The following is an 11,828-nucleotide window of genomic DNA, read 5'->3' as shown; positions in this document are numbered from 1 at the left end:
TTCCAGTGTTTGTGCACTTGCATTGAGCGGTCATTACGACATCACGCGTCTTTCCTTGAACATGCATTGATTTTCTTTGTGCATATCGTTATAGACAATTCACAATTATATTATATATTTATTGCAATTAGTATACAATAAGTATACATCTGATTATATACATAGCTAAGTGACCGTTCTAGAACCCCCCATATAACCCATCATTAATAAGCCACCCCCCCAGCACCCCTCATTACATAATCACCCTAGCGCACCTTGCGTAATCCGACCATCCGCTCTCCTCATTCCATCATTCATCCATTCATTCATTAATTTATTCCATCCTATCTGATCGATTCCATCATCCCGCCGAAACCTTGATTAAACCCATTCCACCCAATCTTATAAATAACCCCACTTCCCCCCCCTCTTCTTCTCTTTTCAATAGACTACCAGTCAATACCGCCACCATTTCCTCCATCTTCACCCGTCTCTTCGGCTCTTTTGCCGCTCCTTCTCCCACCATGTCCGCCGCTGCTAAGACTAAGGCCCAGACCTTGATTAATGAGAATGGCGTTGGTAGGGCACCCCCCTCCTCTTCCCAGCATTGAAAAAAATATATTGTGTCATACATGATGTCTTAGTGTAACGTTGTGTGGAGAAACCAATGCTAATATGTTATGGTATAGTCGTCTTCTCCAAATCCTACTGCCCCTACTGCCAAGCAAGCAAGAACTTGCTGAATGAGCTCGGTGCGAAGTACACTGCTCTTGAGTTGGATCAGCTGCGTAAGATGCCCCCAATCTCCCCTCTGCTTTGGTTTAGTTGTGGTCTCTGTGTATATGGTATAAGGGCTATGCTAATATGAATTTTGGGTTATAGCCGACGGAGCCGATCTCCAGGACGCCCTTCAGGAAATCTCCAACCAGCGCACCGTCCCCAACATCTTCATTAGCCAGAAGCACATCGGTGGTAACTCGGACTTGCAGAGCAAGAAGGGTGCGGAGCTGAAGGGGTTGTTGGAGGCTGCTGGTGCTTTGTAGACTATATACTATATCATCCATTATCTTTGAATGATATATTTGCGAAGCAGTGATTGGGGTGTAATGATAGATAATTGATTGATGCTATCAGATCAGATCAGATCATATATAATACATACATATACTACATACACAAACAGCAGACATAGGAAAGGAGTAGAGGTTGGAGAGGGAGAGAGAGAGGATTATACAGTCCCAACCGGCCTCTCCACGACGCCCATAATCCCATCCACCACACTGCGTCTAGCCCCCTCACTCGAGACATTCTTCCCGGCCAAATAATTCAACCACACCAACCGACTCACCCTCTCATCCTTGACCCTACCCAAATACCGATCCGGCAGCGCATCCTTCCCCTCACCACCACCCTGAACCAATACATCCAACTGGCCCTTCTTCCCTCTCGCCAACACTAACACCTGTCCCTTAGGCACACTCTTCCTCTGCCCACCTCCAAAAAGGCCCTTAAACTCCCCCATAGCCTGACCAAACTCCTCGCCCTCAAACTCCCCCTTACCACCACCCTCAACCTTATTATACCTCTGCGCCCTACCCGTAACCCCCCTCACCCACCCATCTCTCAAATGCAAGAAATCCGTATTCCGCGTCGGCACGACCCGAAACGCCGTCCTCAACCCATCCTTCTTCAACAGCACATCCCACGCCTGCTCCCCCTTCTCCGCATCCAACAACAACTCCCTCAACTTCTCCCTCTCCATCGACACCAACGACGTCGCAGCCGTAGCCCCCACCTCATTATCAATCACCGACTCCGTGCCCTCGCCCGGAGGATGCACCGCCGTGCGCACCAGTCGTGATTGCAGCTCCGCCAAGTCGTCCTTCGCAACATACAATCCCACAACATACACCTGGAAATTGAGGAACGAGACAGTGCGAATACCCAGTCCCAGGAGATGGTATTCCTCCCCATCACCCTCCTTTCCATTACTCTCCGCAGACAAATCCGTCGCAGACGCAGGAGTCTCCTCACTCTCCAACCACTTCGGCAGATGAATCACCGCCGGGAAATGCGGGATCGAGCTCGTTCCTGTCTTCACTTGGTCGGGGTTTCCGCTGGCGGATTGGATGTGCGTTAGCGTGGGCTTTGTGGGAAAGCCGGTGCTGGGGCCGTCGAGTTTGGTGCTGCCGTTTGTGGTGGTGTTCTCGATTTCGACGCCGTCGGTGGTAGTGCTGCTGGTGGGGGTTACTTGTTCCAGACCGAATACGTCCGCTTTGATCACCCCGTACATTCCGACGGCACATACGATCATCCCTGTCGCTGAGATGTACATTGAGCGTTTGCTCCGCGCGAGGTCTTGTTCGCGGCTGCGGGGCGCGCGGGCGGCGCTGCGGAGGGGGTTGCTGGCTGTGGTGTTGCTGGTGCTGGTGCTGGAGCGGAGGGTGCGGGTTGTGCTGTAGAGGCGGGTTTTGGGGGGGTTGGTGGAGGCGTGGAGGTGTTGGGTGCAGGTGCGCCATTGAGCGCGGGCGGCGCGGAGGGAAGGGGGTATCGGTGGCATCTTGTTTGTTTGTGTGTGTTGTGTTGGTTGAATTGGTTGGGTTGGAGATGGATGTAAAGTCTGGAGTATGGGGATGCGGTGGAAGTGAGCGGATCGGATGATTAGGGACACGTGATTAGAGCTGCCCTGATTGGACGGTTGAGCTAGTATAGCATATGGTAGGAATTGAGGTGGGTTGAAGGTTACTATGCTATTTACTATCCTAGTATAAGTACTGCGTAGTGATAATGTAATCACTGCTACTGCTACTGCACCTCCACCTTGTACGTTCCTCCTCCGCTGACAGTCACTGTCGCCGTCGCGTTGGCATACTGCACCCCCCGGGTGATCTCCGTCCCGTCGATCTTGATAGATGGCTTTGCAGTGCCGACGAACGGCAGCGTGAGGTTTCCCTGGGTCCCGTGCGGGACCGTAAAGTCGAGCGTGTATCCCTTGTCTGTCTTTGACCATCCAGCCTGGAACTTACCAAGCGAGGTCGTAAATCCACCCTCGGCGGACTGCAGATCGACAAACTGCGGGGCAATGCGCCAGGTCGCCCCCAGTGGAGATGTGACAGTGATCCCCACGATGTAGTTCGTCAGCGCCGACGTCGGTCCTGATGACCAGCCGTGCGAGTGTGATACATATGCCGTGTCATAGTAGTACCCGCGGTTACCGCGGTATCCGAACGTGCCGTTCTGTAGATAGCCTTCGATGACCGTGCTCTGTGTGCCGTTCGCGTTGTTGTAGTACCATCCCCAGCTGCGGCGGATTAGCTCCAGTGCTCGTTGGGGCTGTCCCACGGTCAGATGGCCCTGTATCTCGAACGAGGAGATGAATGGGGAGATGTTCTCTGGCAGTTCGGGTGCCACGGCTCCAATCGGGGTCCAGTTGTCCGTTAGTCTTTCAGAAATGCTGGCGGCCCGGTCCGCATCCACGACCCCGAAGAGCAGAGCCATGCTGTTTGCGTCCTGAGGGTGCAGGGTGGTGTCGGTGGCGTTGTCTTTGAAAGCGCCGTACGATTCGTCCCAGCAGTATTCGTTGATGGCTTGACGCAGCTTCTCGGCTCGGCTAGTCCAGGTGCTGGACAAGTCGCCTGAATCTCCGGCCCAGGTGGCGAGCTCTGCGCCTGTGTTGAGGGTGTGATACAAGCTGGGACTGTTAGAAGGTAATGAGTGCATAGTTAGGGCATTACTCACATCATCTGCGCCTCGGAGTTGTTGTATCCCTGCTGCCATCTGGCCCAGTCGCGCGTGCCCGTGACGTTCAGCAAGCCGCTGGGATAAGTCACCTTGCCGTAGATGTAGTCCATAGCCTTCTGATAACCCTCCCAATTTTGCTCGAGGAAATCGCTGTCGTTGGTATAGAGCATGTAGTTGTAGGTCCCGACCATCGTCCACATGTGGTACGTGTCCGAGTCTTTTTGGCTCAGCGGCGGGCCAGACTCGTCGAATGCACCTGTCGAGTTGTCCTGCATAGTGTTAGTATCTGAGAAATAGCACAATCGCAATGGTGTGATTTTACCTGAGTGTCGTACATAACCTGCAGCGCATTCTTGACACTGTCCAAGTCGCCCAAACTCACGAACGCCGAAGGCACAGCAATCCCCATGTCACCCGGCCATACCGCACGGTCACGCTTCGCTCCGTCGACAATGATCGTATCACCAGGTCCAAGGGTGCAATTGTTTGCCCAGCCTTCGGCCATCGCCGGGATCTGACGCCCCGTGTCGGTCGGCACCTCGTTCGTCTGCAGAGTGTAGGCACCAGTGTACCAGATCTTGTTGAGCAAGTCGTCATTGGAGTGGAAGTACCCCTGGTAGGCCTTCAAATTGGACCAGGTAGGCTGAAAGCCGATCTCCAAGCTCACATCCTCGATGTGAATGGTGGAGTTGTCGCTGGTGATCAGGAAAAGAGTCAGATAGCGAAATCCACCCCGCAAGCTCTTATCCGGCATCACATAGTAGTGGCTTCCGGCTTCGGTGAAATTACCGTAGAGTGCACCATCAGGGCCTTTGAAGCCTCCATTTGACGAGTCCGACCATTCCCCAATGTAGTTCTTCGCTTCGGTGAAGGCCACTCCTAGTGCACCACTGCCTGTGGAGCTGAAGTTTACAGAAACAATGCCGCCAACCTCTTTTCCAAAGTCATAGACCACCAATGACCCGTTTCCATGAAGCGCAAATGGGGTATAGTCTTCCGTCTTATCCGGTTGCGTAATGAGAAAGAGCTTCTCAGGGTTCAGAGTTCTCGACGATGGTGCGAAAATGTTCTCCTCCCACGGCCCGGAGAAAGCGCTGTCGGTCGGACCAGAGCAAGTGGTGTTGCGCCAACAGCTTTGAGCAACTGAGAGAGGAAGCAGAGCGAGCACGCCCGACAAGAGCCTGTGGCAGCGCATGGTTGCTGTTTTGTCTGTTCCGCAGACTGCAGCACCAATTACCACACAGAGCAATATCCATTCTCCACCAGACACACGGGTCCATATAAACGTCTCGGCTCGAGATAATGATCCCCCGGGCTTTTGCCCAGAAAGCGAAGAGGGGTCGTTAGCTTCGAAGGATTAATATCGCTGGAGTGCTCGTGCGGGACGGATCGATTGGCTTAACGGGCAGTCTGGGGTAAATTAGTCAGGTCAGTCTCGGCTGAATGGCAGATTGAATCAATCAAATATAAGCGAACAGGCAAGCTTTTCCACACGTTCAGGGGTGCGGCGTTGGTTGGCTGCGCAGCAGCAGACTAGTAGGCATGCCGGCGTCATTGGTGGAATATCCTACAGAGAGCCCGTCGATCGTGCATAAAGGCGTCATTCAAATGCCAGTGCATGGAGTCCTCCCCGGGTTTTCTCCGCACAGGGAAATTGGTGATTTTAGTGGGATTTGTAGTTCGGTAGAAATAGCACCGAAGTCTGGTCTGATCGTTCATCACCTCTAATGGAAGCCCCGGTCAGCATTCAATAAAGGAACCACTGCTCCCAGACACTTACAGCGCGCATCACCCGCGTTCATAATGCAACTGACAGCTTCAGTTTCGCTCTTGCTCCTGGGGCTGGCCTCCGTTGGCCATGCAGGCAATGTGGAAAATAACCACAATGTCTGCACCGTGCGAGCAAACGGGGGCCATCATGACGACGTCCCCAATATAATGGCGGCGTTTGAAGAGTGTGGCAATGGAGGTACCATCATTTTCCCCGAAGACCAATCGTACTGGATTGCGACAAGACTGCATCCAACCTTGAAGGACGTTGCAATCGAATGGCGGGGAAAGTGGACAGTAAGACTCCCTCACTGTCCATCTCGTGACCTGTGAAACACTGATTCAGTCCAGTTTTCCGACAATCTCACCTACTGGCGTAACAACTCCTACCCAGTTTCGTTTCAAAACCACCATGCGGGCTTCATTATCAGCGGCGACAACATCACTATCAATGGCTATGGCACCGGCGGCATTGACGGCAATGGAAATACTTGGTACACAGCCGAGAAGGGCGACACGCAGCCGGGGCGTCCGATGCCGTTTGTCTTCTGGAATGTGTCTGAAGTGATTGTTGACAGCTTCTACGTCAAGGATCCGCCTCTATGGAGTATCAACATCATGAACGGGACCAATATGCGCTTCAACAACATCTACTGCAATGCCACGGCTGTGGATGCCCCGTGGGGTGACAATTGGGTGCAGAATACGGATGGTTTCGGTATGTTTTCTCTATCCTTATTAGTGGCTTGGACTGGGATTGACTAGTGTCTCGTACTCAGATACTATGGACGCTGTCAACATCCAGCTCACCAACTTTGTCTACCAGGGCGGAGATGACTGCATCGCTATCAAGCCCCGCTCTTACAACATCGACGTCCAGAATGTCACCTGCCGTGGTGGCAACGGCATTGCCATTGGCAGCTTGGGCCAATACTTGGAAGATAGCAGCGTTGCTAACATTCGTGTGGACAAGGTCAATGTACGTGATGTTTTCCCGGCCACCACATTGTTAGTAGTACTAACGGTAATCAGATCCTCCGATACAACGAAGACATGCACAACAGCGCCTACCTCAAAACCTGGGTCGGAGCTCTCGTCCCCCAAAGTTCCTACGAAAGCGCTGGTGTGCCTCGTGGCGACGGCTGGGGCAGTATCCGTAACGTCCTGTTCTCAAACTTTAACGTACAGGGAGCGAGCGCTGGCCCTTCCATCAGCCAGGACAGTGGAGACAACGGTTCCTACGCGGGAACAAGCAAGATGTCAATATCAAATGTCGCCTTCGTCAATTTTACGGGATGGGTGGATACTGAGAAGTCTGTGGTCTCGACGGTCTCATGCTCAGAGGTACACCCGTGCTATAATATCGACTACGACAACGTGGTGCTGTATCCAGGGAAGAATGCCACTACAGCTGGAACGGGGTCATGTAAATATACGGCCGATGGAGGCGTACATGGCTTGAGTGGATGCTGATCGGCTTGCTCGCTCAGGCAACAACTCACTAGATTTGTGTCGTATACGACTACACATTAGATGGGTCAAATTGCTGGCAAAATGATATTATATGCAATTTGACAAGACATCAGCGAGCGTATGAGTTGGTAGTCGGGATATTATGAGATAATGGTCCTACAGCATAGAGTAATCAAACAGCAACAGCAAGTCCTCCTTCATAGCTCGACATCATCAGCCAGGCTAGTACCTGTGCCTAAGCTATAAATGCCGAGCTCGATTGAGACCAGCAAGGCTTTTTCCTTTTCGTTTCAATACGGATATTCATTTTCGGAGCACCCCGTGGTCTCATGCCTCATTCACAGGCTGGTAACGCCCATTTAGATATGTCCCCATACACTGTCTAGATCTGGGGCGGTTGCGGGCTTTTCCATCCAGGAAGGCCAGATTCCTATCCAATTAGACAATTTATAGGCCGGTAACAGCCGTTTGGAGGCATTCACTAACACAAAGGTTCTGGGGCCTTAAATAGCTGGGCGCTTTCCCCTCCAGGATGGCCATATCCCAATCCTCTCATACAAACCATCTCTTCGCTCTTCCAGTAATACTCTAGTATCCCTTTCCACCAAGTCATCCAAAAATGAATAGAACTCTCGAAAGTTACGGTTTTGGAAGCCGCAAATTCCAGATGCCAAACGCGAATGCCCTGGAAAACTTCGGCTTTGATGAATATCCCAACTTCCAGGCCCGAGTTGAGCTAACAGTCAAGGAGATCCGAAGGCTCCCTAAAGCAGAGCCATGGCATGACACATTAGCGGCATTCGAGGATAGCCAGATTGTTCAACTGATGAACACTTACACCATCTCCACTTTCAAGGACCTTCTTAACAGCGAATCTCCGCCAACATTACGTGACCTCATGACGCTAAATTGGACGGACACCGACCAACCCGGTGCTTACTTGAAGATCATCTACCAGGACAAGATAGTAAATGCCGAAGACAAGCCGCATTGGTTGTATGTAGGCTCAGCAACCGGGAAATACAACAGAGGGCTCAGAGGACGAAAAAGGAACCATGAAACCAAACCCACCACGTCAATGTAAGCCTACACCAGCGGAGCAATGATTGATGCTTGCATCTGACAATTATGTCTTACCAAATAGGAAAAATTCGTTTCAGTACCAAGTCTTGCATCAGAAACTTGTTCCCAGGACTTGCAGGTTCGCTACACTGTTCATTATGCCATGGGGCGATGACCCAGATGCAGACCTCGTCAATTTTGTACGACCGATATGCCTGCTCGCAGAAGCAATATACTGTTCAATATTGGGGGGCTACGCACCGAAATGCCCCAGGCACCTACAGGATGCATGCGTGTATGGAGATCCTAACGAAGTCTTCAGTTGGTTAGGGGCATGCACGCACTCGTGCATGCTAGAGTCGCATCGACCCCACTGCGACCCTGACATGCAGTCAAGGAAATCATTTTGCATTAAGAGAAACCGAACAATGTACAATATCGATCTTCATCTCAGCCCCCACAAGGGCGAAGTCACAATCGCGGACGAACCAACAGCCGCAGATGAGTCGAGAGCGGATGAGATGACCGACGATAGCGAGATGACCAACGATAGCGAGATGACTGATGATGGGTTGACCGCCGATAGTGAAAGTAAAGACGGCTATGCCCTTGCCTCAACCAGCGAGTCGAACGCGGTGGACAACCAAGATGACTGCATTTGGGAGTACAATTTCTCAGAAGATGATTTCCATCCTGTTACGAAGCAGGCCACGAAAGTGGAGAGCTCAGTGGCAAAAGCCAAGCGGCTGGCTGCTGCCGAGAGACAACGGCTCTATCACCAAAAGTGGAGGGCCAGAATGTCACCGGAACAAGTGAAGCGCTTCCAAGAATACACTAGAGACGCCATGCGAAAGTGGCGGCAGGAGAACCCTGAAAAAGCCAAGAGAACAAAGGCCCAGAATATCGCACGGAGACCAAAAAGCAGGGAATATCAACAGAGGAGACGCAGAGAAAATCCGGGTATCGACAAGAAGTTGTACGATGCGCTTCCCGAGGAGAAAAAGGCAGAGAGGCGAGAACGCCGAGCTTTCACAGCGCGGGAGCGAAGAGCTAAGAAAAGGGCCCTTAATCCACCGAAAAAGCGGAAGATACTGCGGAAGAACAGGCGTCGAAACGAGAGAAGAGCCCTCCAAAGGGCAGTCGATCCTTTTCACAAAGAGAAGTCCAAGCTGCAGTCCCGCATCCTAAGAGCTAAAGCCAAACTAAAGCAAGCCAAGGGTGACCCGGAGAAGGTAAAGGAGGCGGAGCTTGCTCTGGCGATTGCCGAGGTTGAGCGCTATGAGCTCAACGAAGGTATCGGGTGCCGTTCCAATAAACTGCCATCGGACGAACAGTGGCAAGCAGTAAAAAGGCATCGGCTCAAATCCATCTGATGGCGATGGTGATAATGGTAGTGGTGCATCCGTAGTGAGAGAGGCCTTGCTAGTTGGACTGCACATTATCAACAAGTCGGTGGTTTCGGGGTAGTAAGAAGGCTTATGGAGATTCTGGGTACAAAATTGATGCTGAGATTGTTACTGAAAGTGTAGAAACTGCGTGGATGCTGTCGGAGAGTGCAGTGGGGATGAAACATTATATTTTGATCTTTGAAATAGTTGTTTTCATGGAGTGGTCATACAGGGAGCTGTATTTGTACACAATGGGATTTAGGCACCTTCCTAAAAGGGAAGGTAGGCGCTCTACTCCTACGTCTTCAGATCGCATGTGATTAGATCAGGATCATCTCCCTACAGACTGAATGTAATACGGTTTGATTCCTTTTCTTGCTTCTACTAGATAAGATTGAGCCTCTGCTTGATATATTCAAACGCCTGACGCTCCAGCCGAAAGCGCCTGGTGCACAGGGGAATGAGATCCCCAAGTGTTAATGATAGCGGTGCTGTGATTGAAGATTTGTTTTTATCAGAATGTTTACCCTTCTCTATATCCCTATTTATTGAGACACGGGAATGGGTGGGGGCTAGATAGGCTTTGTAAGCTTCATGGGTGGACTATACGATCCTTTTGATATAAGAAGGGCCGTGAATTACACCAACAAAGTACAGATTGACGAGAAGGCTGTAGATTTGTCTGAATGACAAGGTCAGTCGTTAGTAGCCTGTAAATATCAATGCTAAACAAGGATTAGTAAGGTTGATATTAGATACCCAACTCTCTTTCCTCTATATCACATGCTCCAGGCAAAGAAAAAGCAAAACCACAGATTGCACAAAAAGACTATCCATATCCCACGAGAATGGGAAGGCTAGTTGGAGTACGGCACACAAGTCACTGGCTATTGAGTATTTCAGACTACTGGGATGTCACATGCCACCCGGGAAGGGTTATGTATTCATTATAAGAACCTTATAAACCCGAAGGACAGAAACTTGATCTACGGTGAGGGCTTCGATGTAATTGTACTAGCACTCGTGTATCAGGCTAGCCCCTGTTCGATTCCATCATCTTCTAGGTTGGACACTAACCCCTTCTACACCTTTCTCAGTTTTATTTCCCTTCATTATTCCGCAGATTTCTTTTCCCTATCTTTCTGGCAATCTCCGACAGGTTCAGGCTGTTGCTGTCGAATGTGGCGGAAGCAGAATAGATCGCGTGAGAATATCACCCGAGAAAGGCATGGGAGGCTGGGCCTCACAAGCACCGCAACTTTCGTACATCGTTAGATTGTTCATTCTTTCGGTTCAAGCCCCTGCTATACCTTCTTAGGAGCTATACAAGTATATACGACCACAAGCTGTGGAGGTGGAGAAAAGGGCTCCGTCCGCTCAGCTGTACTTAAGCAACACTGACACGCCGGGAGGTTAGTAGTTGGGTGGGTGACCATCAGCGAATCCCTTCTTCCGTAACTTGTACTTCTTAGTTTTATTTTTGATTATATTTGATCTTACTACATTTGTAATCCGAGTCAATGGCGCATATCCTTCACCCCCCACCCCCCAAACAATGCTTCCTTCTTCCATCGTTCACAAAGTTGTCTACAGAGCCTCTATCCGCTGATCATATCATGGCTATAACTGTCACAAATTGCCTCACGCGTCCTCCGCCACAAGACCCCAGACCTCATCGACACAATCTAGCGTGACGAACAGCATCCGCTTCCCCAACACAACATTAGTCTGCCTAGTCAAGTAGAGAACATCTTCTCCAGACTTCTCCAGATCTCTGCGATGCTTTGTGATTTGTCGCGCCAACGCTGCCTGGGACTTTGACTCCCTGGACTTTTTATTATGCTCAGCCTGGATCTGACAGATTTTTTCCTTATTTTCTGTGGTACCGTCTGCATTGAGCTTTTTGGCTTCAGCCTGTGGCATCTAGTAACTATAGCTAATAGTGTAGGTCCAGTAGCCTGTTAGATTCATCGTGTGATGGGATTGGAGTTGATGGTGGTTCGCTTGATAGATCTGAAGTTGAGATGACCACTGGCTGGGGTGCTTCTTATGCCACTCATACAGGTCCTGGATGTCAGAACCCGCTCCTAGTGCGCTTGTCCATCTGGTAATAGACAAAACATTTCAGCCAACAGCTCAGGACGCACAGGCCCTATAAGCCTTTTCCACTTAAGTCGCACCACTCAAGGTGGAGGTGAGGTCGGATCCTCTTCACTGGAGATGATATGAGGGCTTGGCTTGTCGGGCTGTGAGTACGTTTTGCTTTATGGTGTTGTACGCATTGGGATGGATATCCGCCCAGTAGTTCTCCGTGTCGTAGTTGAATATAGGCATGGGAGAAATAGACATGGGACAGAGAGATTGAATTGGAAGACCTGGTTGAATAAGGCTGAAGGTAGAGAAGTACAAAGCGCA

General features: G+C 50.7%; 3 protein-coding genes across 3 annotated transcripts; 2 read left to right on the top strand and 1 right to left on the bottom strand.

The window, feature by feature from the left end:
* Nucleotides 1-503: 503 nt before the first annotated feature.
* BO88DRAFT_486029 (glutaredoxin) lies at nt 504-1,022 on the top strand (the record flags this gene model as incomplete). Its single annotated transcript, XM_025712386.1, has 3 exons — nt 504-558; nt 669-767; nt 862-1,022. The coding sequence occupies 3 exons, from the start codon at nt 504-506 to the stop codon at nt 1,020-1,022; spliced, it is 315 nt and encodes a 104-aa protein (XP_025565315.1).
* BO88DRAFT_478257 (putative alpha-L-rhamnosidase B) lies at nt 712-4,915 on the bottom strand (the record flags this gene model as incomplete). The annotated part of the gene is made up of 4 exons (XM_025711988.1): nt 712-2,729; nt 2,807-3,639; nt 3,810-3,989; nt 4,043-4,915. The coding sequence occupies 4 exons, from the start codon at nt 4,913-4,915 to the stop codon at nt 1,208-1,210; spliced, it is 3,408 nt and encodes a 1,135-aa protein (XP_025565314.1). The 3' UTR covers nt 712-1,207.
* A 608-nt stretch (nt 4,916-5,523) lies between these two features.
* Nucleotides 5,524-7,039, top strand: BO88DRAFT_478241 (putative extracellular exo-polygalacturonase; the record flags this gene model as incomplete). The annotated part of the gene is made up of 4 exons (XM_025711987.1): nt 5,524-5,787; nt 5,842-6,208; nt 6,270-6,469; nt 6,523-7,039. The coding sequence occupies 4 exons, from the start codon at nt 5,524-5,526 to the stop codon at nt 6,961-6,963; spliced, it is 1,272 nt and encodes a 423-aa protein (XP_025565313.1). The 3' UTR covers nt 6,964-7,039.
* Between the last annotated feature and the right edge of the window lie 4,789 nt (nt 7,040-11,828).

Source organism: Aspergillus vadensis, assembly GCF_003184925.1.
Source record: "Aspergillus vadensis CBS 113365 unplaced genomic scaffold BO88scaffold_5, whole genome shotgun sequence".
Taxonomy (NCBI): domain Eukaryota; kingdom Fungi; phylum Ascomycota; class Eurotiomycetes; order Eurotiales; family Aspergillaceae; genus Aspergillus; species Aspergillus vadensis.
This window is presented reverse-complemented; position numbering and strand designations above follow the sequence as displayed.